Source organism: Sander vitreus, chromosome 23, assembly GCF_031162955.1.
Source record: "Sander vitreus isolate 19-12246 chromosome 23, sanVit1, whole genome shotgun sequence".
Lineage (NCBI taxonomy): Eukaryota > Metazoa > Chordata > Actinopteri > Perciformes > Percidae > Sander > Sander vitreus.
The window spans coordinates 12,691,359-12,717,651 of NC_135877.1; the positions used below are offsets into that span (position 1 = coordinate 12,691,359).

Consider the following 26,293-nt stretch of genomic DNA (forward strand, 5'->3'; position numbering starts at 1 on the left):
TGTGCGGGACTATTTCTTGGCTAGGAGCAGTGACTTCTTAGTCTTGTAGTCCTCATGTTGCCAGGCAATCAGTGGAGACTTAGGGAAGTTACTGCTGCAGTCCAAAAAATAATCCAGCACTGTAATGACCATAAACCCCCCAACCAGTTGTTTAATACACTTTTTGTACGGATAAAACAAACAAGATATAACGTTAATGAGTGCTTCTTAGAGGGGCTGGTGGACTCCAGCTTCATATTGAAAGGACAGATATGATAGTGGTGTTGATCTTCTGATCTAACTCTCAGCAAGAAAGCGTATAAGCACATTTTCTAAAACTATTTCTTTAATGCTATTTTAATCTGGGTACATTTCAGAAACAGAACCTCCAAGTTATTTTGTGTCTTAGTGTTCACACAACACAGCAGCTTTTAAAATGTTCGTTTTTGTAGCATTAGTTTCTTTCAATTCTAACAAACATGTAGGGCATAAAGACTTAATAACAAATATTACACTGGCCAAACATTATACAGAGGAACAAAGAGACCCAATTTCAAATTGTGTTCAGTTCTCAAAATGCTGACTTCAATGTTGCATCAATAAAAGAAGAAAACACTGCGATGCCTCACCTGTCTTATGGAGTGGGGCACAGTGGCCGCCTGTGAAAGCTGGTTTTGCAGCTCCCCCCCAAATGCTATTGCATCACTGTGCATCGCACCCCCTCCCCCTCCCCCTCCTCCTCCAGTGTTTATATTAGGACTGCTCCCCATGATGGCCGCCCTGACCCCATAGGGGACCCTGGCCCCAGCCCTGCCCAGGGTCATGGTGCTTTTTGGCAGCGAAGGGTTCAGCCCGCTGCCCAGGCTCCCAACGCCAATCGTGTCATCAACTGTGTCAGTGAAGTACATAGGACCGCCTGTAGCGTAGGCAGCATTTAGAGACTGAATGTTCTCCATGGACAGGGTTTTACAGGAGCCAGTAAGTCCACTGGTGGAGCTGCTGCTGCTGTTTCGTCTGTGTCCAAGGCGTGGAGAGCGAGGGAGGCGTGGGGAGCGCCCAGGGCTCCCAGACACTGACCCGTTACCATTGGATCCAACGACATCCAGCTTTGAGACGGAACGGGAGCTACCGTACATTGTAAGGGAATATGTTGTGTTTACTGTAGAGACGAAAGAGTGTCTGGTTCAAATGATTAATTAAGCAAATCAAAAATACATGCTCAAAATTACACAAAAAATGTAAGATGGATGTCCCAAAAAAATCTGAAATACTAAATTGAACAGCTGAAAACACAAACTCCCGTCACTATTCTACAGAAGTCCTTGTTGACTTGAAATATCCTGATGCAGGGTTGACATAGCTGTGATCAAGGCCTTTCCAACACCCTTACTGTAATCAATGGGCTTTGTTAGAAAAGCAGGAATCAATAGGGCATCCCTTTAGATAAATGCAGCAAGTAAATCCACAAGGCCTGGGATGATGGGATCACCTAAAAAGAAAAGGGAGACAGAGACAAAGACTTAGTGATCAGTGGAACAAAGATATACTGCACTTATGGTACAAAGGAATACACTGGATTTTTATTAATCTAGTCTTGAGACTGGTTTCATCTCTTTTACAGTATTTACTTGCAATGTAAACAGCAGGTTAAATAAACAAGCTTACTGGCCAAAATGCCAGTATGTTGCAAGTTACATGTACTGTAAACGGAAAACGGAAATTTTGATCTGATGATGGTGCCAGATAAAAAGTCAGGGGTTCAGAGAGACTATGAATGTCTCCATCAAATTGCTTGAACATCAATAATAGTCCATCCAGTAGTTGTCAAGACATTCTACTCTGAATTACAAGTGTCAACCTGCTGATGATGCTAGACAAAAAGTTATCAGATCACCAAAGTAACAAGGCTTCATCCTCTGGGGAACATGAATGTTTGTACCAAAATATTTGCCAGTCCATCTTGTAGATGTAGTGATGTTTCACCCTGCTTGTGGCGCTAAATTAAAAGGCAAAGGATCAGCAAAGTCTGACCTCTCCAATAACCCAATATGACTCATCAAAAATGCCCAGAAACTCCTTTTTCTGCCACCACATTTGTACACATATGCACACAGTAAGTGAGAGATGTACATCTGATATGCTCAGACCACAGACTACAGTCAGAAGCTTTGGCTTTATCCTCAAACTCTGCTACAGGCACAAACATCAGCTGATGTGTCGGTTCATATGATCACACAGGCCGCTTTGTCTCTTCGCCACCCGTTACACCTTCTTAAGATCACACTATGTCCTAACAGTTCTGGATATCACATCAAAGTTACTGTCCTGCAGCTGTAAAAAGCTGTGTGATAGCAGATAACATTCAATCAGCTGATCTAACATTCATAAAGGCAAATAATTTGTTTCCCTCCTGGATGAATTCCATGTACTAAAATATAATAAGCCATGCTTTCTATTCAGTCAATTAAATCTTGTTATTATTCCATTTTATTACATTATTATTTACACTGGATATACATACATTATATGGGCTAAATTATTAAAGGTGCTCTAAGCGATGTTGGGTGATGTCACTTCTTGTTGACGTTCAAAGTATTTTCAAACAAAACGGAGGCTAGCTCCCTCCTCCGCATCCCATCCCCTCCCTCTCCGTTCCGCGCACTAACCCCCCCAACCCCTACCCCCAAATCCTTCTTGTCGGTTATTGGCTGGAACACTGTTTATGTTTCGTGGTGGAGGTTGGCGCAGTTTGTTTTTGTTGCCGTTTGTGGAACCTGGGCTGTCTACAGAGACCGCTTTTTTTTTTTACAGTGTGTTCAGGGGACAGGCAGCTTGCGGATAGTGAGCAGATGTTTGCTGTATGTGACAAAAAATGTTGTAGCCTAAAAAACGTGTGACATCGCTTAGAGCACCTTCAATTGGATGGACAATAGATGCCAAAACTGTAAATTGCTGTTTCAAATAAAGCAAAAACACCATACCATGAAATGTCATGCTTTTACAGTGCGTATGTGTGTATGTGTGTGTATGTGTGTGTGTGTGTGTGTGTGTGTGTGTGTGTGTGTGTGTGTACATATCCCAAAATCACTGGTAAAGCAGGCGCCCATGTGTAGAGGTTTACTCCTCGACACAGCGACTGCGGGTTCGACTCCGACCTGCGGCCCTTTGCTGCATGTCATTCCCCCTCTCTCTCCCCTTTCATGTCTTTATCTGTCCTGTCAAAAATAAAGGCCGAAAATGCCCCAAAAAATAATCTTAAAAAATAAAAAAATAAAAAGGATTAAGTCAATCAGGTCAAATAAACCATGTAAGTAACATATGTGAAAATATGTGATTCCATTGTGAAGTAAATGTAAAAGGTGTAATCAATAACAGTTTACTGTCTTTTGCAAAAACAAATTGACCATGATTCCTGACTCTCACATGTTGCTGACAAATGCCTCAGAGGCTGCTGAGAATTCAAGCTTTCTGTGGCGAATGCTCTGATCTCCCAGGCTGAGTGAACAACAGTGAAGCATTTAAAAGGTGGAGTAAGTTTCAGACTCTTTGTTGTCAGTGTAGAATTGTAGAAATGTGAGGTAAATATACTAAAAACAATATTATATGCAACCTTAGGTGTTACAGTTACTGTATGAGATAAGGAAAGTACATTTACAGCTATTTAAAATTAATAGCCAGCTGGTCAATAGTCATTATTCAGTTATTTGGGTATCCTTGGAGACAGTGATGTCATCCTCAGGTCAGTGGATACATGGCCTATTGGACGCACCATCTGATCCACACTCTCCCCTTACAAAAATGACCTAAAGTGACCTAAACCACTTCATAAATAGTCAGTGCATATAAGACTTAAAGTGCTCATATTATGCACATTTTCAGGTTCATAATTGTATTTTGAGGTTGTACCAGAATAGGTTTACATGATTTAATTTTCAAAAAACACCATCTTTTTGTTTTACTGCACATTGCTGCAGCTCCTCTTTTCACCCTGTGTGTTGAGCTCTCTGTTTTAGCTACAGAGTGAGACATCTCACTTCTGTTCCATCTTTGTTGGGAGTCGCACATGCACAGTAGCTAGCTAAGGACTACTAGCCAGTCAGAAGCATAGTATGAGGGCGTGCCATGCTAGCAGCTAGGCGAGCATTATAACGTGTGTTACAAAGTGATGCACGTTCGTCACGGAAGTAAAGGCTGGACTACAATAGAGCTGTTTGGAGCAGTTTGTGAACAGTGTTTTCTGTTGGAGATGGTAAGTCCCTTTGGGGTGGACTTTGGGCTTTTTCACTTTGTACCTATAACGTACAAACAAGATGAACTTCTGGAGGTTCAGTTTAATGGTAACGAAAAATCCAAGTTTCCAAGTATTCAGATATCATTACAATATACATAAACTGTGGATGGGTGCGATAGATATAGCCTAGTTTTAATATAAAGAGAACATTTAAAACTAGTTCTTAGCTTGTACAGTATGGCAGAGAATCTACACATTTCTTGTTGAGAAGTTTGTCTGAAATATTTTTCTTTCAACATGTGGCCTCTTGCAAATTGCTAACTACAATAGTAAAGTAAAGTAACATTTCAAGTATGATTAACTGTGCAGCCCTTTGGTCGACCCCTTTTAATCCCCGGCTGCTCCCCTTTTTTGGGTCCTGACCCAGGCTTTTAACAGCCCTGCAGTAGTGTATCTTTCCAACACAGATCTTTGGCCAGGGAAATGTTACTGACAACCAGTCAGTTAGAGCCACACACACACACACACACACACACACACACACACACTCTGTCTCTTAACGCAAAGAGGGACCATCTGCTGTGTCTCCCCTAAGGCCAAAAACACACACCTGGAACAGAAACAGGCCAGGATCCTGCCTCTAGCACAGGCACACACACTGTTACATACAGTACAGTATATGCATTTACATATGCACACAGAGCACAAACTGTGCACATATGAAGATCTACACAATCAGCCAAACATAGCATATACAGCCATACAGATAAATCAATCCACATACAAACAAACATGTGAACACGTTCACAGATGAACATGCATGCACATCAGCTCAGTGGCTGTGAATGATCATGTCACTAACAGCTAAAAGCTTCATTTGAGGGCAATATGATACCTCAGAGACAGACAGAGAGACAGAGAGAGAGAGAGAGACAGAGAGAGAGAGAGAGAGAGAGTGTGTATATGTATGTATGTGTGTATGTTTTACGCATTCCTCCTCCTCCTCCTCCTCCTCCTCCTCCTCCTCCTACCACCCTCTAGACCTGCTGGCCTGTACCTAATGTATACGCTCATGTCCCAATTCTCCCTATAACGCCAAACATGCCCAGTATATCTATCAAGCTTTAGTCTGAAGGAGGTACAGGACAATAAATACACAAATCCTTCCACTTCAGAACTGCTTATCTCGTTGAGGTCGCAGGGAGTTGGAGCCTATCCCAGCTGGCATTGTGCACCAGTCTATCACACAGCTAAACACACACACACACACACACACACACACACACACACACACACACACACACACACACACACACACACACACACACACACACACACACACACACACACACTTCTTTTTATTTTAATTGGCTTGAGGACCTCATGGAAACCACAACACACACCATAGTGTGTTCTCTACAGTTCAAGTCTAAGGGTCACAAGAATAAACCAGCAGTGTGTCCCACAGGTTGAGAATGTATTTGTGGTGGTTTAACACTCTGAGAGGGCTGGGGGTGAGGGACGGAAAACAGCATTGAGAGTCAGATGAAAAATAATAATGACCTCAAGCTTGTAATTTCACATGAAACTACCACTCTGGCAAACTGTTTAATACCAAATACCAATGCCACTGGAAACAACCACACAAACAAACACGCGTATGACACAGTTGGCATCATGAGATGAGAAAACACGAGCATATGACTGTCCTTGACCTTTCACACAAATGTGAAAAACTGTGGTGCTGCCGTAAGAAACATCTGTTGGAACAGTGATACACTGAGAGTTGATGAAAGTTCATTGTTAAACTGTGGAAACAGTAGTTTGACAAAACAAATCATCTACGGTCCCTCCTTTACTCGCATTTTTCATAGCTTTTAACCCCATATCACAGTCTTTATCAGAAGATGGAGTTTGCTGCAGTTTAAAACCCTGAAAAAAGCGAGTAAGTAGACCTTGAGTTAGGATTTCTGCATGTTTTGCAATGTTATTTGATGTACCACTGTGCATAGGATGTCCTGGTATAGCAGTTGTGACCATATCTAGTGCTGCAACTAACGTTTATTTTCGTTATCAAATAATCTACAGTTTACAGTTTAAAACCCAACAATATTCAGCTAATATAGAAGATGAAGAAATCCAGAAAATATTCACATTTGAGCTGTACCCAGGGAATTCTTTGCCGTTTTCAACTACCTCATTATTCCTTTCAGCTCCAATCACAATCACAAAAAAATTGATTGTTAGCCAATATGACTGGGGCACACAGTGTTTTTAAGCCATGTACCCCCTAACCAGCGAGAATAATTTTTGGTAGAACAAAAAAGTCTATATAAACAGGAAGAATACAGCAATGTCAGCGATAGAGTATATGCTGTACTGCGAATATCCAACCACAAAACGCCCTACTATAACCACAGTACCTACTGGAACAGATCCTGAAACAGGCCCAGGAGTGAACTTGAGAACCGAAATAACCTCATCCCCTTTTTCTCTATGAAACACTCCACAGGAAACACCAGCACACACAACGCCCTGTATTTCATCCTCTGCCTCCCTGTACCGTTACTAAACAGCCATCTTGCATGTTTTGTCTTTCCTCCACACACTCCTTCCTCCCGCACACAATGTTGTCTTAAGCCTCACAAAACCCTAGAACATCACACTAGGATACCAAGAAAGTCTCTGTGGTTGAATGCCACGTACTATACTTGTACTTGTGTCGGTGGATGGTCAGTATGTGCCGCCACAGCAGAAAACAGAGTTCAAGTTAGTCATTTTCACAACATATTTACAAAGAAAAAAAATTCTACAACTACATCGACATATTCTTTTAATAGGGCAAACTTGTAAGCAAACAGTTGCCTATTAACATATCCATTTCTTTTCCCATCGTCGTCTCCTCCCTCTAATACCTCCCTTCCCTCTCTGACGCTGCCTTGTCTCCCTGATGCTTTCACTTCCTCTCACTCTCCGTCTCCATCAGCATTCCTGAAGGTGTTCAGCATGTTCTATTTAAGTGACAACCACACATCCATCTGTCACACTGCACAATGCAACACACACACACACACACACACACACACACACACACACACACAACCTATACTTAGCCGGCTGGTGTTTCAGTGTGGGAGCCGAATTTGACAAAGTTCGTGTCTCGCCTGGGGATCGGGTCTCATAAAAACACATTATACTCATCTTGAATATTATTATTCTCCATTACTTTCTGTTCCTGTCAGGCTCGCTGCGATATGATGTTGCTGGAAAGGACTCACTGGTGCTGTCTGGGGTAACACGTTTCAACTCGACAGTCCAGCTGAAGGGCCGTACTCACTCTGAAGCTAATCTGTCTGAAGATTTAAGGGGATGACCCACGGTTCACCACAGTCAGCTTTTTTTTTTTTAACCATCACAGCTGCTTTAGCATGATGATAACATTAACTCTCTGAAAATCTGATTATTTGTCTAAAGAGTGCAAAGGTGAGGTGAATTATCTCAACCCCAATAGTATTACTATTACTTCATAGTAAATACAAGATAAAAAGCAAGACCGTGTAGCAGCTCATGTGTCATCCATTATCAATCTCTTCATGTGATGTTAATGTATGTAATGTGTAATGTAATGTTTATGTTTAATCTTTTAAGATTGTTTTTGTGTGGACATCTCCTGTGGCAATTGCCATGTTAAAGCAATGTAATATATTTCTAATGCATAAATATACAAATAGAGATGAATAAATAAGCAACTGGCTGACAGAAACTGGAGCAGGAAAGAAATGCTGCTGGTATACGAGGACGAGTTAAATCAGAGAAATCATGAGGAAAATGTAGTGCCACAATGTCACATGCAGACAATAAAGATTCATTCATGGTTAATTGTGTTGTGCAAACATGATAAATGCAAAAACACAAAAAAAGGGTGTAGCATCCCATCAAATGTTCAAATCAAATGCCAATAATAGGCTACACTACCCAATCCTGAAATACATATACTGTTTCAGCTAACATATTTTGTATTATGTCAAATAGCTGCTATTCTTGCATTTGCATGTGCAAGTTAAAGTGATTTTCACTTTCATCTTTTCCATCCAAAGACCAAAATGTCACGTTTAGCAGTTTGATAAGTACAGGCCTTAGGTCACTCCAGGGCAGTTTCTCTTTGCTTCATGATGTATTTGGGCTTACTAGTACTCAATTAGCACTGCTGTGTAATGCATAGCTCATGCAATGCTGCCGTTTGGTTTTGGGAAAACATATTATTAGTGGTTTGGCTTAGTTTCGCATGCAAACACAAGATATTGTCTCCATGTCAGGACACGGTATTAATGACAAATCATAATGATAGTTTTGTGCTGATTTATTCATTTTTAACTGAATTGCAACACATCCAAAGTAATTTCTACAGGATGTATGTGTGGAAATGTATAGAGGAATTAAAAGACCACAGTTTCAATAATTAAAACATGTTTTGTCACTTGTAAAACTTGATTTGTGGTTCAGAGAGTTTTTCAGACTGAGTGCCACACCTTTCCCTCAAAGAGAAAAAACTACTAATCCTGCAAGCAGGCTACTGGAATATCCAAAACTGGCTCTTTTTTTTTTTCAATTAACTGAGTGACCCAATTACACTTGAGAGAAAATATTAGGCAGAAGATGTCTGGGCAAGATACAGATTTTGGCTCATCAGAGTGACTGTGCTCCTTGTAAATTCACTCAGTGCCACCAGTCCTATCAGCGATAAGACATATAATATGGTTCAGACACTGGAAAGCACAACGCTGATAAGGGGCAGATAGCATCAGCTCCAGTCTATTGTGTACCACAGGAAATTAATCTGATGTAGGCTAGGCAAACAAAACGCGCATACAACAATCAGACGTTTATACACACACACACACACACACACACACACACACACGTACATAAACATGCTGTTGCACAAAAACTACATTGATGTCATGCACATGCAAACACACCGCACATTTATCTAATCTTGGCTGCTGCCTACATAGCAAATATGGAAAACGTACCGTTGAGACTCAACAATTAACACAAAGGCAGGGAAGCACAAAACTAATTCATGAGTGTGTAGTAGTTAATGGAAGAGAAAGTGAGTGTGAAACTCCCCCAGGCTTCTCCTGTAAAAAGGAATGCGCTCATACAGTCAATTTGCCAGATTAAATAAGCGAGTTGGGAAAATGACAAACACCCCCTGAAAACTTTGTCTATCTATCTATCTATCTATCTATCTATCTATCTATCTATCTATCTATCTATCCAAGGTTATAGAAATAAATCCTTCCCCTGGCAAAATGATGAAACAACTTGAATAAATAAATAATAAACAAGGCATCAACGATTACGGTCTTATGATAAAAGTGAGTTCTGGGAATAATTTAAGATTTTAAGATATACTGCTTATGTCAGGTTAAATTCCTCATGTTGTTGCAAAACTTAAGTCAAATGTTTGTACCTTTGATGTTAAGCATGGAGACAGGAGTCAGAAGGCTCTCTGGCTCAAAGGCACAAAGGTTTATTAGGAATCAGGAGTTCAGATAAATAAATTTAGAAACAAATTCAAACAAATTCTAAACAAAAGAAAACCCCAGTAGAGCAATGGTCACCCAGAGGCAGACTGAGGTTACGTTAATCAGAGCCTAGACATTTAAAAATGTCTAGTGTTTACAACAATCTCAGTGGAAGGAAGCAGCTCAGTTCCCTGACGTTCCCGGAGGAGGAGCGGTGCAAAGAAATAGAGCTGTGGGCGGAACACTGAGGAAATCACGGCGGACCCCCCCCCGCAACACACACGCAGCCGATTTCACCTCCCCGTCTTCATCAACACGATCATATCGGTTCCATGTTTTGCTCCGATTGATTAGGTTTGCAAATATGTTGTTACCCAGTCTTTTACGTGTTGCTTTGCGTGCAGTCGACCAGCTGACAAGACGTGGCTGCTGACAATCCTGTCCAACTAAGGCAGCATTAATAACACTATTACTGCACATATTTGTTCCTTAGAGTTCACATCACAAACAACCGGCATGAAGAACTTGAGAGAGACTGTTAGAAATATCACAACACAACTAAAAGTCCCCATGGGAATGATAGCAAGAGATGGAACTTAATATGGACTACGACAGGCACACTTTAAGTCTCTAAGGGAATATTAGTGATCTGTTATTGGCCTTACATTAGCACTACATTCTGTAGTGCTAATATAAGGTCAATAAACTGGCGCTGTAAACTAATATTATAGGATTATGATAGCTAGGCTAGCTTTGAAGAAACCGCAAGGCTGTCAGCAGCACTTCTGCAGCTTGCAACACAGTGAACAGATTGATAATCGCATTTAGAGGTACACAAGACATGTTATTAGCTTGTTATTCCGGGGAAGCCTACAAGCTTGGTTTATTGAACAAAACTGGAGGAAGCCTTGTTGAATGGGCTCGCATTGTCGTTTGTCGCCCACAAAAATACAAAATGTATCATGATGACAAGTCTGGCCGAAACACGTACGCTGCTGTTCCCCACCGGGCGGAAATATAACAGAGCCCCGCCGAAGGTCTCACAGCTGACCTGAAAACTGCTGCACCTCAAAGCAGGCATCACATTTTAATCATGTTATCGCTGGTGTTCCTTTTATTCCACAAACCAACGTGACTGCGACGAGTCACACAAACGGCACACATGTGAGGTTGACCGAGAAGTAGCCAACATGTCTACAACACACACACGTAGGCCTGTGTAATAAAACATGCATGTGTACATACGCACGTCACACTCAAGACTGCCAGCTAACTTCCAATACTCACTGCGGCTGTTTACTCTACTGCCCTCGGTTGTGAAATAAGCTCTGTGTAAAAGAAGGCCAGTCAAATCTCTTCAGTTATTTCGCTGCTGTCAAACCTCAAAGTGACGTTTCGTAACGTAACAGCCGAGGTGAAACGCTCTCTTTCGGGGGCTTATCTTCCTGTCTCGTATCCCTCCTGTCTAGTATCTCTTCTGTCTATCTTTCCCTCCTTTCCGTCTTTGCCAGCTCTACCACTGGTGGCTTCCCCACAGCTTGGGCGCTCCCGTGACGTCACGACGGTGCAGCGCGCGCCCCCGAGACGTAGACGACCCCTCCTCCCCTTGTCTTCCAGCTGAGTCGCGTGCATGCTGGTCCATAATTATCAATAAAGTCACAATGAGAAAGGTACTTTAATATTTAAACAATCCATTGTCCGTTTATTACTTGTCATATTTTATGTTAGAAATCCTTTATTTTCTAAACCTGTAAAACAATATGTTATCATGTTATATGGATAACGGATGATGAAATAGAGGAAGTATTCAGATCCTTTACTTATTGATAAAAGTAGTAAGACCACACTTACTCCATTACAAGTAAAAGTCCTGTTTTGATTATTATTAAAGTAATAGTACATACCATTAATATTAATGAATAATATACAGACCTACTATATTTTTTTTAAATAATAAAATTATTAATGCAGAACAATGGCCCCGGTGACTTTTATACTATTAAAAATGGCTTATATGGTTATTGTGTAAGCAGCATTTTACTGTTGAGATGGAGCTGACTTTTAACTATTATTATACAATCTTGGCTCATTTAATCTATAATGATGCATAATATATAAGACCACTGTATTTTTTGTGTGTAAAATCTTAATTTGTAAAGTAAGGCTTTTAAATAAATAAACATTTCCCTATGAATTGTGGTGGAGTAGAAGTACTGTATAAAGTGGCATGAAATGGATCATACAAAGATACTCTGTACAATGTTGTTATTCTGTTCATTTGTCTATGAGATGGCCACTAAGGAGATGATGACGAGGGTTCAATTCAAACCGGGGTCCTAGATCAGTGACAGTGAGCTGTGTGGTACAGTAGAAGATGTAGCATTTATATGGTTCAATGAAATACCTCTCAAGTTAAGAAATGTCATCCATGCATTGGACCTATTTCATGTTCACACTTCCAAGTCAGTCTGTGTTTGATGAGTAAATGACCTACATACAATATGTGGCATATTTCATAGCTGGTGGCTTCCCAGGTCTCTTTCTCTGCCTGCTCTCTCTCACACACAATTACATGTACATCATACACACACACACACACACACACACACACACACACACACACACACACACACACACACACACACACATCCCAGTTCCCAGGGCGCCAGTCAGTCAGACAGCCGAGGTATAAATAGTCTGCTGGCTAAAGTTCCCCTTGAGAGAAAAACTCCAGGAGTGGTGGACCAGCGCGCCCTTCTGAAATGTCTCTGCTATCTTGATCAGTGTAAACTTTTACTGGTGGTTTTATTATTGTACAGAAAATTGTACAGAAAAACTAAAAGCCCCCCCCCCCCTTCTAATCAGAACACATTGCCCATGAGCAAGGCACACCCCAACAGAACTCAAGCAAAAGATCACTTTTATTAAGCAGTATAATACATATCAGATGCATAGTACACACATATCAAACACCTGGTTTTAAAGCTTTTTTTATCAGATATGTTCTGGTCAAGCATGTCAGATGTCTTGGCCATCAATAAAAGCTTGTATTCAAAAGTGCAATGAGTGGAATGTGGACTCTGAAGTCAATGGGTTTCACATACAGTTATCAAATCATAAAAGGGCACGTATTATATGCTCACAATTGTATTCTTGAATACCAAGAAGTCACTGATGAACAACATTATTGATACTTAGCATAAAGCAGGTATCAATAATGTGAAATTTAAACCCAGCTGAAAAATGTCCATCACAATTTCATGAAGCCCAAATGAACATATTTAAGTAGCTGGTTTTGTTCAACCATCAGTTCAAAACCAAAAGATATTGAGTTTACTATTATATATGCCTGAGAAAACAAGCAGATATTCACATTTGAGAAGAAGAAGTACATCATTTTTTCATAAAAAAGTGACATAAACGATTAATCTATTATCAAAAATGATTATAAAGATTAATTTTCTGTAGATGGATAAGTCTTAAACCTACAAATCAAATGAAATTGGGTTCCTCTGATGCCATTGTCCACTCCTGGTTTTCGTTTCTATGGTAGCATCTTTGAGAAACAGACCAGGACACTGGACAATGATTCCACCTCCTGGACAGATACAGGTACTGCAACATGTATTTAACAGTATACAACTGATCTACTTTCTACCTTTCTCCACGATTTGAAATTAACCTAATCACCAACTGTGGTGTCATATAGGTTTACATTTTGATTGTTTTTGATTGTCTATACTGCAATTTTGGTTATTCTGTACACACAACATCAATTGCATTTCTGTCCGTCTGCTCCTCCTAAGGTTTCTTTCATTTTTTCCCTGTTGAAGGTTCTTTGGGGAGGGGGATTCTTTTTGTGATATTGTGCTATATTAAAAAAAATTGACTTGACTTGACCTGTCAAATCTCTGACTGTTTTCGTAATATGGCTAGAAAAACAAAAAGCTATTAAATAAAATTAAATAATACAATTAAATTAAATAAAAAAAATATGTATTACAGAGTGTTATTATCTTTTTGTAATGTGTGATACAACTCCTATAACTACTTAAGCTAATAAGAAATAAGAAATATAATGTATATTCTAATAATGTGTGTGTCCCATTACTTAATACAAAAAAACCTGATAGATGAAACGAGATATCTGAAATGAGAAAACTTTTCGGTACAACTTACACATTCATTTCAACGGCTGTATGTGAGACTTAAAGTTGCTCAAGCTACAGGAGTGATTACGAGCATGTTGTCATAATCATTTTCAAAGATACCAAAAATAGGGTAGACCTTTGGTCTGCTACTTAAATATGTGGCAGCCATAGAACAGAGAATATCTTTTTGTGCAGGTGGGGTCTCCATGAAGGCACATCCTGTGTAGGAGTAGATCAGAGTCCTGGCTTCCACATCATAGAAGGAGACCTCTCCCTTCTCGTAATCGACAAATACACCAACTGTCTGGGACTTTTGCCTCAGGTATAGGGGAGCATTGCTAAAAGTATTAGCAAAGTATTCCTCGTGGACTTGGGATATTGGATTGTAGATTTTAACAAATGTCCAGCCTCCCTCCTCAGGGGTGGGAAAGAATAATATCTCCCTGTTAATGGATTCTTTGACCACTCCCAAGAGCCAGCCTTTACTCGCACTGACCCGGACTTCATAGTAGAACCTGCCTGAGAAAAAACCCTCTCTCCCAAGGACAAAGGGTTGTCGTACAAAACTGCTCCCAAATAAAGCAGTACGGGACGGTAGACCTACAGCAAATCTCAGTTGTTTCCCATCTTGAGACACCATAAGTTTGGAATTGGCTGTGTAGGCGTCCAGAGTCACATCCACCGCATTACACTGCTGGATCATCATCAGCTTGTCCTGCAGCGGAGTCCACACTTCTTTAACAAACTCATCTGTCATCACTTTCTCAGCTGCATCAGGCTGTTCATCGGCCTCACAACCATCAGATAACCTGACCTCATGAATAAGCATCTCCATCTCATTACGGAGTTTCTTTTCCATATGAGCCACTGCTTTTTTCACCATCCCCACGTAATTCTGCCGACTGATGTCATAGAACTCTGATGTCAGTGGAGAGGTGGAGTAAGACAGAGGGTTGAATAGGTCCTCAGTGTGTGCAGGGAAGAGGAGAGATGGAGAGCTCTGCAGGAGGTGTAGGTGGTCCTCTGTTTGTAAAAGTTGCTCCATTTCAGATCTTCTCTTCCTCGACTCAGCGACTTCTTGCTCCAGCTGTGTCATGCAGTCTTCAGCCTCCTTTTGGGCTGCTTTCTGCTTCTCCTGGATCACTTTAATCAGATCAGCCTGGCTTCTTTGCAGAGAGACCACCAGAGCAGTGAAAACCTCAGCAATGTCTGCTATCTCTTTGTCTAACTCTTTCTTGCTATGTTCAACTGAAGATTTGATTTCCTTAATACGCCTGGATTTAGTGTTTTCCATAATTTTCATCTCTGACATCACATAGCCCAGCTCAACTTTCCTCTCTTTGAACGCACGCTCTAGTGGAATGGCTTCATGCATTGCATGGTTGTCTTTTAAGCACATGAAACAAACACACATCTGGTCTTCGCGACAGAAGAGCTCGAACATCTTGTCGTGCATCTTACACACCCTGTCCTCCAGGTTTGACACAGGGTCGATCAGCTGGTGCTTCTTAAGGCTTTTGACTCTCTGATGAGGCTCCAGGTGAGACTGGCAGTACGACGCCAAACACACCAGACACGTCTTCTGGGCCTTGAGCTTCGGCTCAAGGCAGATGTCACAGGTCACCTCCCCTGGTTTGGCAAGGATGTCATTGTCCCCCCTCACCCTCATGTTGTTGAAATGCTCCACCATATCTCTGAACTCTGTGTTGACCTGAAGCTGTTGTCTTTTGCGGAACTTCTTCATACAGAGGGGACACTGGACCTGGCCACTGCTGGCCCAGTACCCTGTGATACAAGCCTTGCAGTAGTTGTGTCCACATGGAGTAGAGACAGGCTCAGTAAATGCATCCAGACAGATTGAACACAGGATTTGTTCTTCACACAGGAGGCTGCTGGCTGAGGCCATGTCTACATGAGAGGAAAGGATTTGATGATTAGGATTTTCAATGTAAAACCCCAAAAATGTATAAATCAAGTGGGTAACTTACATTTCTGACTACCATTTCCCTCCCTTTTGTAACTAATATCATCCAACACAATATGCAGGTCAGAGCATAAGGGCAGCACGTTGTGCAGAGGCTTGACACTTTGGAAAATATTGTTGTTTCTTAGACTTACGTTAAATGTTGCTGTAGATACAGTGGGGCAAAAAAGTATTTAGTCAGCCACCAATTGTGCAAGTTCTCCCACTTTAAAAGATGAGAGAGGCCTGTAATTTTCATCATAGGTACACTTCAACTATGAGACACAAAATGAGAAAAATAAATTCAGAAAATCACATTGTAGGATTTTTAATGAATTTATTTGCAAATTCCTCTGGAAAATAAGTATTTTGTCACATACAAACAAGCAAGATTTCTGGCTCTCACAGACCTGTAACTTCTTCTTTAAGAGGCTCCTCTGTCTTCCACTCGTTACCTGTATTAATGGCACCTGTTTGAACTTGTTATCAGTATAAAAGACACCTGTCCACAACCTCAAACAGTCACACTCTAAACTCCACTATGGCCAAGACCAAAGAGCTGTCAAAGGACACCAGAAACAAAATTGTAGACCTGCACCAGGCTGGGAAGACTGAATCTGCAATAGATAAGCAGCTTGGTGTGAAGAAATCAACTGTGGGAGAAATTCTAAGAAAATGGAAGACATACAAGACCACTAATAATCTCCCTCGATCTGGGGCTCCACGCAAGATCTCACCCCGTGGGGTCAAAATGATCACAAGAACGGTGAGCAAAAATCCCAGAACCACACAGAGGGACCTAGTGAATGACCTGCAGAGAGCTGGGACCAAAGTAACAAAGGCTACCATCAGTAACACACTATGCCGCCAGGGACTCAAATCCTGCAGTGCCAGACGTGTCCCCCTGCTTAGGCCAGTACATGTCCAGGCCCGTCTGGAGTTTGCTAGAGAGCATTTGGATGATCCAGAAGAGGATTGGGAGAATGTCATATGGTCAGATGAAACCAAAATAGAACTTTTTGGTAAAAACTCAACTCGTCGTGTTTGGAGGGGAAAGAATGCTGAGTTGCATCCAAAGAACACCATACCTACTGTGAAGCATGGGGGTGGAAACATCATGCTTTGGGGCTGTTTTTCTGCAAAGGGACCAGGACGACTGATCCGTGTAAAGGAAAGAATGAATGGGGCCATGTATCGTGAGATTTTGAGTGAAAACCTCCTTCCATCAGCAAGGGCATTGAAGATGAAACGTGGCTGGGTCTTTCAGCATGACAATGATCCCAAACACACAGCCCTGGCAACGAAGGAGTGGCTTCGTAAGAAGCATTTCAAGGTCCTGGAGTGGCCTAGCCAGTCTCCAGATCTCAACCCCATAGAAAATCTTTGGAGGGAGTTGAAAGTCTGTGTTGCCCAGCGACGGCCCCAAAACATCACTGCTCTAGAGTAGATCTGCATGGAGGAATGGGCCAAAATACCAGCAACAGTGTGTGAAAACCTTGTGAAGACTTACAAAAAACGTTTGACCTCTGTCATTGCCAACAAAGGGTATATAACAAAGTATTGAGATGAACTTTTGTTATTGACCAAATACTTATTTTCCACCATAATTTGCAAATAAATTCATTCATGTGATTTTCGGGATTTTTTTTTTCTCATTTTGTCTCTCATAGTTGAAGTGTACCTATGATGAAAATTACAGGCCTCTCATCTTTTTAAGTGGGAGAACTAGAACAATTGGTGGCTGACTAAATACTTTTTTGCCCCACTGTATACCGTAGGTTAGATTCAATGTGAAACAACTTGTCACCGAAACACCTGTATTCTGTGTTGTTTGCAGTGATTTTTGGATTGGTGATGTTTTGGATTTTTGGATTACTCCTTATTGAACTCTAGCCTATTTAAAACCAGTTTCTGGCAACTTCAATGGGGCGGCTGTGGCTCAGGTGGTAGAGCAGTCGTCTACCAATCGGAAGGTTGGTCAGCCAAGTGTCCTTGGGCAAGATCACTGAGAACTGAGAAATTCTCCCGATGCTGCACCATCGGTGTGTGAATGTGTGTGAATGTTTATCTGATAAGCAACTGGCACTTTGTGTATGGCAGCCTCGGCCACCAGTGTATGAATGTGAGTGAATGGCGAATGGTCCTATGTAAAAGCGCTTTGAGCAGTCTAGAAAAGTGCTATATAAAGGCAGTCCATTTACATTCAGTTGTGTTTGTGAAAGGTAACAAGAGCTTTACTTCATAACTCTTTTCTTAAAAACTAATTTGTACTATTGTATGCCTTAAGTCGATAGTTAGTCAGTAAATGAGATGAAAGGAAATGAGAGCGAGGATGACATGCAACAAAGCTCCATGCCTTAACCTCTAGACCACCAGACTGCCCCTCTTAAACTAATGATGTGTTATCATTGTATTTCTCCTTACAATGCAAACATGCAGTCAAATTAGAAAGCAATTATTGTCATCATAGCAGTGTACACTAACAGCTCCAGTAAACGCAGAGCATCAGTCTCTGTTGTGTCCTCAGAAAACATTTTGACCTACAATAACATCATGGTGTAAGTCTTTAAGAGTTAATCCAGTCTCACCAATTTTCACTGATGATAATACAAGCATAATGTCCTGTGGGAAATTACCAACTGAAATAGGTCTATTAGGCTCAATTGTCGCTTCATGACGACCTTCAGTGCAATTATCTAACTAACATGAGCATCTTAGGACGGATTATTACTCTTACAATGAAGAAAGGGAAAAAGTTCACAGTGCACAAATAGATTTAAGGTTATGGTCTTACTAACATGCAGCTTGATCTATAAAACAAAAAGGGGATGGTCTCGCACGCTGAGGGAATCAGTGCAGTGACACTTGAGGAAAACAACATTTGAGCTCTTCGGCAAACATGTTAACATATAAATTAGAAATTAGCAATAAAATCATAAAATTTGTAAATAGTCGTCGATCTGATTTAATACAGGAAGTAGGCCTACTGGAGATCCTGCCACTGTCAAACAGCCCAGATAGTTTAGCATTGGGACTTAGTGTCCTATGGTTAACTTATCGTTATTGTAATGTTTTTCATCTGGACACAGTTTGTTAGATTCTATTAAGTTATATTGAGATCAAAGTACCAGGTGACATGCACTTTACCTGCCGAGAAGTCGGTTGTCTGTGGAAACTGACGTGTAGGGGCGGGGGGTTCACTTTAGGCATTTACTTTCATTTCTTGAGAAGTAGTAGACAGGATGTAACTTCAGTTCCATGAGTAGGTGGCTACGTACTACGCCCTCCAGGCTCCCAGGAGGTGCGCGGTAGATCCTAAAATCCCATCTGCTAGAATGTCGACGTATGTGGTTTGGCATGGGGAGTGGCGAGTGGGGATTTGTTAAGGTTAGGGTAATACCAGGGTAAGCCAATCAGAGGCAGAATAAGGCGGGCCCCGAGGAACGTCCATGACGTAGACACGTCTAGCGGATCCGATCTAGCCTCTACCGAGGTGCACCGGGCTTTGAAGCCAATTTGACATAGTGGCCAAACCAAGAATGTACTAAGAGAACAAACGGTGAAATAACAGCTTCAGTTTCCGTCACGTGACACTTGGGCCCAAATACTTTTTTGCTATCTACTTACATGGCCAAAGACACGTCTCTACACTAAAGGGACCCCTTTTCTAATCATAACAGAACACATTTCCCCGTGAGCAAGGCAGTTGACACTCCAACAGAATTTAATCAATGTAATCTGGGGAAACAGAAAAAAACATTTGAGAAGCAAAATTTTAAGAAATGCACTTTTATTAAGCTGTATCATACATATCATATGCATAGTACACACATATCAAACACCTGGTTCAGAAGCTCATTTATCAGATATGTTTTGCATGCCAGATGTCTTGGCCTTCAAGAAAGCTTGCATTTAAAAAAAGAAAATAGCGGAATATAGGCCCTGTGGTCAGTGGGTTTCACATGCAGTGATCAAAACATAAAAGGACACATATTATATGCTCAGAATTGCATACTTAAATTCAAAGAAGTCATTTGATGAACAAGATTATTGATAGCACAAGGTGAGGAAAGTAGGTGTTCACTAATGTCAACCACAAATTTGGTGGATCCCCACAGGCGATGCAAGCCCAACCTTGAGCCCAAAGTTAAACCTCTTAGGGCTAGGTTTAGTTACTATTTTCATTATTGTTTAATCTGCTGATTAGTTTCTTGATTAATCGTTCGGTCTGTAAAATGACAGAAGACCTAACATGTCCATCATGATTTCTTAACACTCAAATTAACATAGTTATGTATCTTCTGTCCAACAAATTGATACAAATAGAAAACAAGCAAATATTCACATTTGAAAAGCTAGAAACAGTGAATGTTTTAACATTTAAAGTCCCAGTGTGTAACGTGTTTAGTTGTTCTTTATCGAAATCTGTGTTGCCCCTTCACAAACTTGTCCTTTTTCATGAATATTTACCACCACCATCAATTCCAAGTATTCCTTTTGGCTTGAAATTTTACATTTGCATTCGCATGAAGTGGGGTACATACTCCATATTCATGCACCATCTTGAAATACGTTAGCAGGTAAGGGGACTTACTACGGGACATACTCCTCCGCCTTTTGCATTTTCGCTGTCTGACAAGTTTGAAGAAGGAAACATGGAGGACCACACGTATTCAAAATCAAAATTTCACTTCTTCTTCACCCAGAAAAAGAAAAAGGATATTGAAACGAGCAAGAGACCGGCTTTTTGAAGCGTGAAGGCTACCGTAGCTGTAATACGTACTTTGAACTGCGCGGTGTGAGAGAGTTGATTGCGATATATGATCTCAACGCTAGATGGGATATATTCCTATACATTGTACCTTTAAAAAAACTATCTATTATAAAAAAATTATTAAAGATTAAGCTCTTAACCTATACTAATAGAGTATATGACTGATCTACCTTCTACTTTTCTCCCTACCTTAAAAAGAACCTCATCATCAACTGTCAGGTAAGTGATCTTACCTGCTTTGATCAGTTAAAAAACAAAGCTAAGAATGAAATCATAGAATATATATGTATTATAAGATGTAGTCTCCTTTTGTAATGTATGATACTATTACTACTATTAGATTAGATAAGATTAGATTTAACTTTATTGTTGTCACTGTGCAGAGTACAGGTACTAAGAACCTAATACTAAAGATTACTACTGTCTCTGATGTGTAAATAGGTCTCTGATGCAAGAAATATACTGTACTATATATTCCAATAATGTGTGTGCCCCAATACTAACAAACATAGCTGATATTAGAAATGAGAAATCTGAAATGAGAAAACATTCCAGTGCAAGTTACACATTCCCCCACTGTCTGTGGCACTTTAAGTTGTGCGGCATACAGGAGTGATTTCGAGCATGTTGTCATAATCATATTCATCTTCCAAGATGCCAAAAATAGGGTAGAGCCTTGGTCTGCTACTTGAGTATGCACCAGCCATAGAATAGAGAAAGGCTTTTAGTGCAGGTGGGGTCTCCATGAAGGCACATCCTGTGTCAGAGTAGATCAGAGTCCTGTCTTCCACATCATAGAAGGAGACCTCTCCCTTCTCGTAATCGACAAACACACCAACTGTCTTGGGCTTTTGCCTCAGGTAAAGGGGAGCTTTGCCAAAATTATTAGCAAAATATTCATCGTTGAATTGGTTGTAGAGTCCACAAAATGTCCAGCGCGCCTCCCCCAGGGTGGGAAAGAAAAACGTCTCCATGTTAATGTACTCTTTGACCACTCCCAATACCCAACCTTTACTCCCACTGACCCGAACTTCATAGTAAAACCTGCCTGAGGAAAAACCCTCTTTCCCAAAGGCGAAGGGTTGACGTACAAATCTTCTTACGAATAGAGTAGGCGGAGGTGGTGGGCCTTCGCGGAATTTCAGTTGTTTTCCATCGTCAGACACCACGAGTTTGGAATGGGCTGTGTAGGTGTGCAGCGTCACGTCTACCTCATCGTACTGCTGGATCATCATCAGCTTGTCCTGTGGCGGAGTCCACACTTCTTTAACAAACTCATCTGTCATCACTTTCTCAGCTGCATCAGGCTGTTCATCGGCCTCACAACCATCAGATAACCTGACCTCATGAATAAGCATCTCCATTTCATTACGGAGTTTCTTTTCCATATGAGCCACTGCTTTTTTCACCATCCCCACGTAATTCTGCCGACTGATGTCATAGAGCTCTGATGTCAGTGGAGAGGTGGAGTAAGACAGAGGGTTGAATAGGTCCTCAGTGTGTGCAGGGAAGAGGAGAGATGGAGAGCTCTGCAGGAGGTGCAGGTGGTCCTCTGTTTGTAAAAGTTGCTCCATTTCAGATCTTCTCTTCCTCGACTCAGCGACTTCTTGCTCCAGCTGTGTCATGCAGTCTTCAGCCTCCTTTTGGGCTGCTTTCTGCTTCTCCTGGATCACTTTAATCAGATCAGCCTGGCTTCTTTGCAGAGAGACCACCAGAGCAGTGAAAACCTCAGCAATGTCTGCTATCTCTTTGTCTAACTCTTTCTTGCTATGTTCAACTGACGATTTGATTTCCTTAATACGCCTGGATTTAGTGTTTTCCATCATTTTCATCTCTGACATCACATAGCCCAGCTCAACTTTCCTCTCTTTGAACGCACGCTCTAGTGGAATGGCTTCATGCATTGCATGGTTGTCTTTTAAGCACATGAAACAAACACACATCTGGTCTTCACGACAGAAGAGCTCGAACATCTTGTCGTGCATCTTACACACCCTGTCCTCCAGGTTTGACACAGGGTCGATCAGCTGGTGCTTCTTAAGGCTTTTGACTCTCTGATGAGGCTCCAGGTGAGGCTGGCAGTACGACGCCAAACACACCAGACACGTCTTCTGGGCCTTGAGCTTCGGCTCAAGGCAGATGTCACAGGTCACCTCCCCTGGTTTGGCAAGGATGTCATTGTCCCCCCTCACCCTCATGTTGTTGAAATGCTCCACCATATCTCTGAACCCTGTGTTGACCTGAAGCTGTGGTCTTTTGCGGAACTTCTTCTTACAGAGGGGACACTGGACCTGGCCACTGCTGGCCCAGTACCCTGTGATACAAGCCTTGCAGTAGTTGTGTCCACATGGAGTAGAGACAGGCTCAGTAAATGCATCCAGACAGATTGAACACAGGATTTGTTCTTCACACAGGAGGCTGCTGGCTGAGGCCATGTCTACATGAGAGGAAAGGATTTGATGATTAGGATTTTCAATTTCAAAAGTATGAGACTTACATTTTGACTCAATAGAAGGTCAAGTGGTACTTGTTTTTTGGTGTTCAAAATTCTTAACACCTGCCTTTTGTAGCATAGCATCCAACACAATATGCAGGTCAGAGCATAAAGGCAACATGTTGTGCAGAGGTGGGACACTTGGAAAATATTGGTTTTGGTCAAGACTTGCATTAAATGCTGCTGTAGATATACTGTAGGTTGGATTCAACATGCAAAAGGTTGTCACCAAAACACCTGTACATACTGTGCTGTTGCAGTGATTTTCTGATCAGTTTATGCCCCTTACTGAACTCAAACAAACCAGTTTCTAGCAACTACTTGTTTTGGGGAAAGTAAAAAATTAGCTTTACTCAATAACTCTATATTAATTGTTTTATGGCATTTTATGCTTCAACTCATTACCTGGCAGTAGAAAGATGGCAGGAAATTAGGATAGAGAGATAGAGGATGACATGCACCTGACACCAAAGGCCGAAAAAGTCTGAGAAAGCATGATGGTGGAATTAGCAATGAAGACATTTAAGAAGCCATTCAAGCAGTAATCAAGAGATATGTCCGCCGCAAAGAGGCCAACACACAAGCTGCAGAAGAAAACAAAGAGGAAATTGGAACATATCAGAGACATATGGAGTCTATTGACAAAAGAAAATAGCTCTCTGGCTGAACTGAACTTGTAGAATGCAAGATACAAGAGGAGATGGGATCTCAGGCTTCTGGGCTCACCTGAGAAAGAAAATTAAGTTACAAGGGAAGTTGTAATCGTCATTTTTACCAGGGTTATTCCAGTGGCGGTAGATAAACTCTGGGAATCGGTTGACACGGTTCATCACCTAGGCAAGAAAAACCGATGCAGCGCACAACAAAATGCCGTGGCCAATCATCATCCAGTTTGCACTGCAGACTGTCAGAGACGATGTCTGGAAGAAATCAAAATGCAGTTAATAACCCTACTACTTAAACCAAATAAGGATTTACTGAAACTTGACGACGAGATTACAAACTACTCTTGTAATCGACTTTAACATGTTTTAGTCAAACTGGTTGCTTACCTGATTGTTAATCACCGTGAATCTTTTAAGGAATCAATATTGTTGATTATGAATTTCGTATCATTCAATTCACGAATTATACAGTTTTTTTTCTTATAGGAAAAATTGGTAATTGGAAAAGCTTTGAATATAATTTCTATTCTCTCCAGGGCATCTACTGTGTAGTCTGAGCTTAAATCTGAACAAATGTGAACTACTACCACTGTACAGATGTTCATATGTCAATTCCTGTAAAACTTAACAGGCAAATATTTAGACATAAACTTATTAAAAGATGGGAAGAACGTGAAACTATTGAACATCAGTTTTATTTATGTCCAATCACACTACAATTTTTGGCAATATCTGACTAATTAGGAACATATTAAAATTGAAAATGTATAAAGATAACCTCTCCAGAGAAATAGCTAATATGATGCAACACCATAATAATTATGGGTAAATATCATATTAATTCATGTAAACGAAAAGAAAATCTGAAACCCTCACAAACTTGGTTTAAAAATTAATTAAAAATACATTTTTCTACAAATAGTGGCTGATACAACCAGCTAGTTAACAAAAACTGTAATTCTATAATGCCTTGTATTATTTTTCATTATGTTCATGTAGTACTTTATTTTTATTTATTCATTTATGTATTTTTATGTATTGTCATATAGCCTTGCTGTTTTGAATCTGTTAATATTGTTTTTAAGGAATGCACTGAATTGTTCTAAATCAAGAAGAAAAAAAGGTCTACGTCATACAGTCTATGCTACGTAGACACCATTGGATTATTATTTGCTCAACATACTGCTCGAGTTTCTCAGTGTTGTGTCTTTTAAACGCAAAGTTATTTGCGTAACGTATGCCTACTGCAAAACATTTTTCACCTACAATAACATCATTTTTAAAAGTTAATCTCTGCAGGCTCATCACATTTCACAAATGAAAACAACAATAAAAAACTACAATCATCAACTTAGTATGATCTATAGATATGTAGTCACTATTTCAGGATGGATTATTGTCTTACGATGACGAAAGGGGAAAAAGTCATAAACAGACATAGATGGTTATAGTCGTACTTGAGGATAGATAGCCAGAACAAAATCGGAATTGTATCGCGCTAGCTGGCAATGTCAGAGGGAAAATAAAGTCCCTGCGGTCAGTGACACTGCAGGAAAACAACATTTGTGCTCAACTGCGAACTATGCATGTGAAATAGAAATTAGCAATAAAAACAGTTCAAAGTAAAATAGGACTTCAGCTATAGCCTAGCCTACCTGCCGAGAAGTCTGTTGTCTGTGAAAACTGACGTGTAGAGGCGAGGTTCACTTTTTAGGCGTTCGGGTTTACTTTCATTTCTTGGGAAATAGCAGCCCTCGTAACAGGATGTAACTCCAGTTCTATGGGTAGACGGCTACGTACGCCCTCTATCGGGCTTATAGAGAGGCGACGTCCCCTCCCTTTCGGTGGATCTCATGGGACCTTATTTCATAAAAAAATATGTACGGTTGTATATAGGGAGGGACACATAATTGTTTGATCTCGTTTGTATTGAGCCATGAATTAGGTTATGACGTTTGTCAATTTAACACTAGGCCTAATCAACCTCCAGAGATACATCAGATCTTGTCTGTTCGGTCTGTTTGATTACCTCAATGTGGAAAATGACACAAACCAAAGCTACCATCAGATGGTATATTTCATGGAAAACTGAAATGATTTACAGTATTGTATTATTTGATTCCTATCCATACTTTTTCTTTATTTGCTGTAAATGATGTATTCAAAACATGGAGTCATCAGCACAGCATTAACACTATCGTAGTACTACTATACGTAATACTATAGTAGACAGGCAGTTTGGTCTAGAACTTGACCAGTGACTTTTACTATGATGGGGCAAGCAAAACACTCTTTCTCCATTAATAAATTGCCAAATATTCAGAACAAAACTGTGATAGTTATTTGTAATCACCTTCGATGAGGTTGATGTTCTATTAGGGATACCCTAGATGCCATTGCCAAAATTACCTTATGAAAGTATGGAAAAGGAGGGTATGGTAGAAGGGCTATCCTGCTCACATTACATTTAACCATATATATGTACTGTACATAGCATTCAAAAGC

At 40.7% G+C, this 26,293-nt stretch overlaps 3 protein-coding genes across 7 annotated transcripts in view; all 3 read right to left on the bottom strand.

The window, feature by feature from the left end:
- The window catches only part of LOC144511993 (ELKS/Rab6-interacting/CAST family member 1-like), a 123,302-nt gene extending 112,015 nt beyond the window's left edge, over positions 1 to 11,287 (bottom strand). For 2 of the 3 annotated variants that reach the window (XM_078242509.1, XM_078242507.1), the window contains exons 1-2: positions 11,029 to 11,287; positions 609 to 1,468 (exon numbers count right to left, since the gene is read on the bottom strand). In XM_078242509.1, coding sequence (XP_078098635.1) covers positions 609 to 1,115 — 507 coding nt within the window. In that variant the 5' untranslated portion in view covers positions 1,116 to 1,468; positions 11,029 to 11,287. The remainder of the gene's footprint in view (positions 1 to 608; positions 1,469 to 11,028) is intronic. The other variant, XM_078242508.1, reaches the window with a different exon arrangement.
- A 1,357-nt stretch (positions 11,288 to 12,644) lies between these two features.
- On the bottom strand, positions 12,645 to 19,228 carry LOC144512172 (E3 ubiquitin-protein ligase TRIM21-like). The gene is made up of 2 exons (XM_078242763.1): positions 19,003 to 19,228; positions 12,645 to 15,800 (listed from the first exon to the last, which is right to left on the bottom strand). The coding sequence occupies exon 2, from the start codon at positions 15,796 to 15,798 to the stop codon at positions 13,960 to 13,962; it is 1,839 nt and encodes a 612-aa protein (XP_078098889.1). The 5' UTR covers positions 15,799 to 15,800; positions 19,003 to 19,228; the 3' UTR covers positions 12,645 to 13,959.
- Positions 19,229 to 19,628: 400 nt separating this feature from the next.
- On the bottom strand, positions 19,629 to 25,555 carry LOC144512013 (E3 ubiquitin-protein ligase TRIM21-like). Of its 3 annotated transcripts, none has more exons than XM_078242538.1 (3): positions 25,444 to 25,555; positions 23,899 to 24,043; positions 19,629 to 23,066 (listed from the first exon to the last, which is right to left on the bottom strand). In XM_078242538.1, exons 2-3 carry the CDS (start codon positions 23,951 to 23,953, stop codon positions 21,220 to 21,222), a joined length of 1,902 nt encoding a protein of 633 aa, XP_078098664.1. In that variant the 5' UTR covers positions 23,954 to 24,043; positions 25,444 to 25,555; the 3' UTR covers positions 19,629 to 21,219. The 3 variants fall into 3 exon arrangements, with proteins under 3 accessions (XP_078098664.1, XP_078098665.1, XP_078098666.1); XM_078242539.1 differs by lacking the exon at positions 25,444 to 25,555 and adding an exon at positions 24,176 to 25,416; XM_078242540.1 differs by lacking the exon at positions 25,444 to 25,555 and having other exon boundaries at positions 23,850 to 23,940.
- Positions 25,556 to 26,293: the final 738 nt, after the last annotated feature.

Bases quoted from the DNA above. Each gene is read 5' to 3' on its own strand.
- LOC144512172 (XM_078242763.1), bottom strand. From the start codon at position 15,798: ATGGCCTCAGCCAGCAGCCTCCTGTGTGAAGAACAAATCCTGTGTTCA.
- LOC144512013 (XM_078242538.1), bottom strand. From the start codon at position 23,953: ATGAACCGTGTCAACCGATTCCCAGAGTTTATCTACCGCCACTGGAAT. The intron at 23,067-23,898 runs GTAAAAATGACG...CCTCTCATGTAG, and splicing joins CCGCCACTGGAATAACCCTG to ACATGGCCTCAGCCAGCAGC.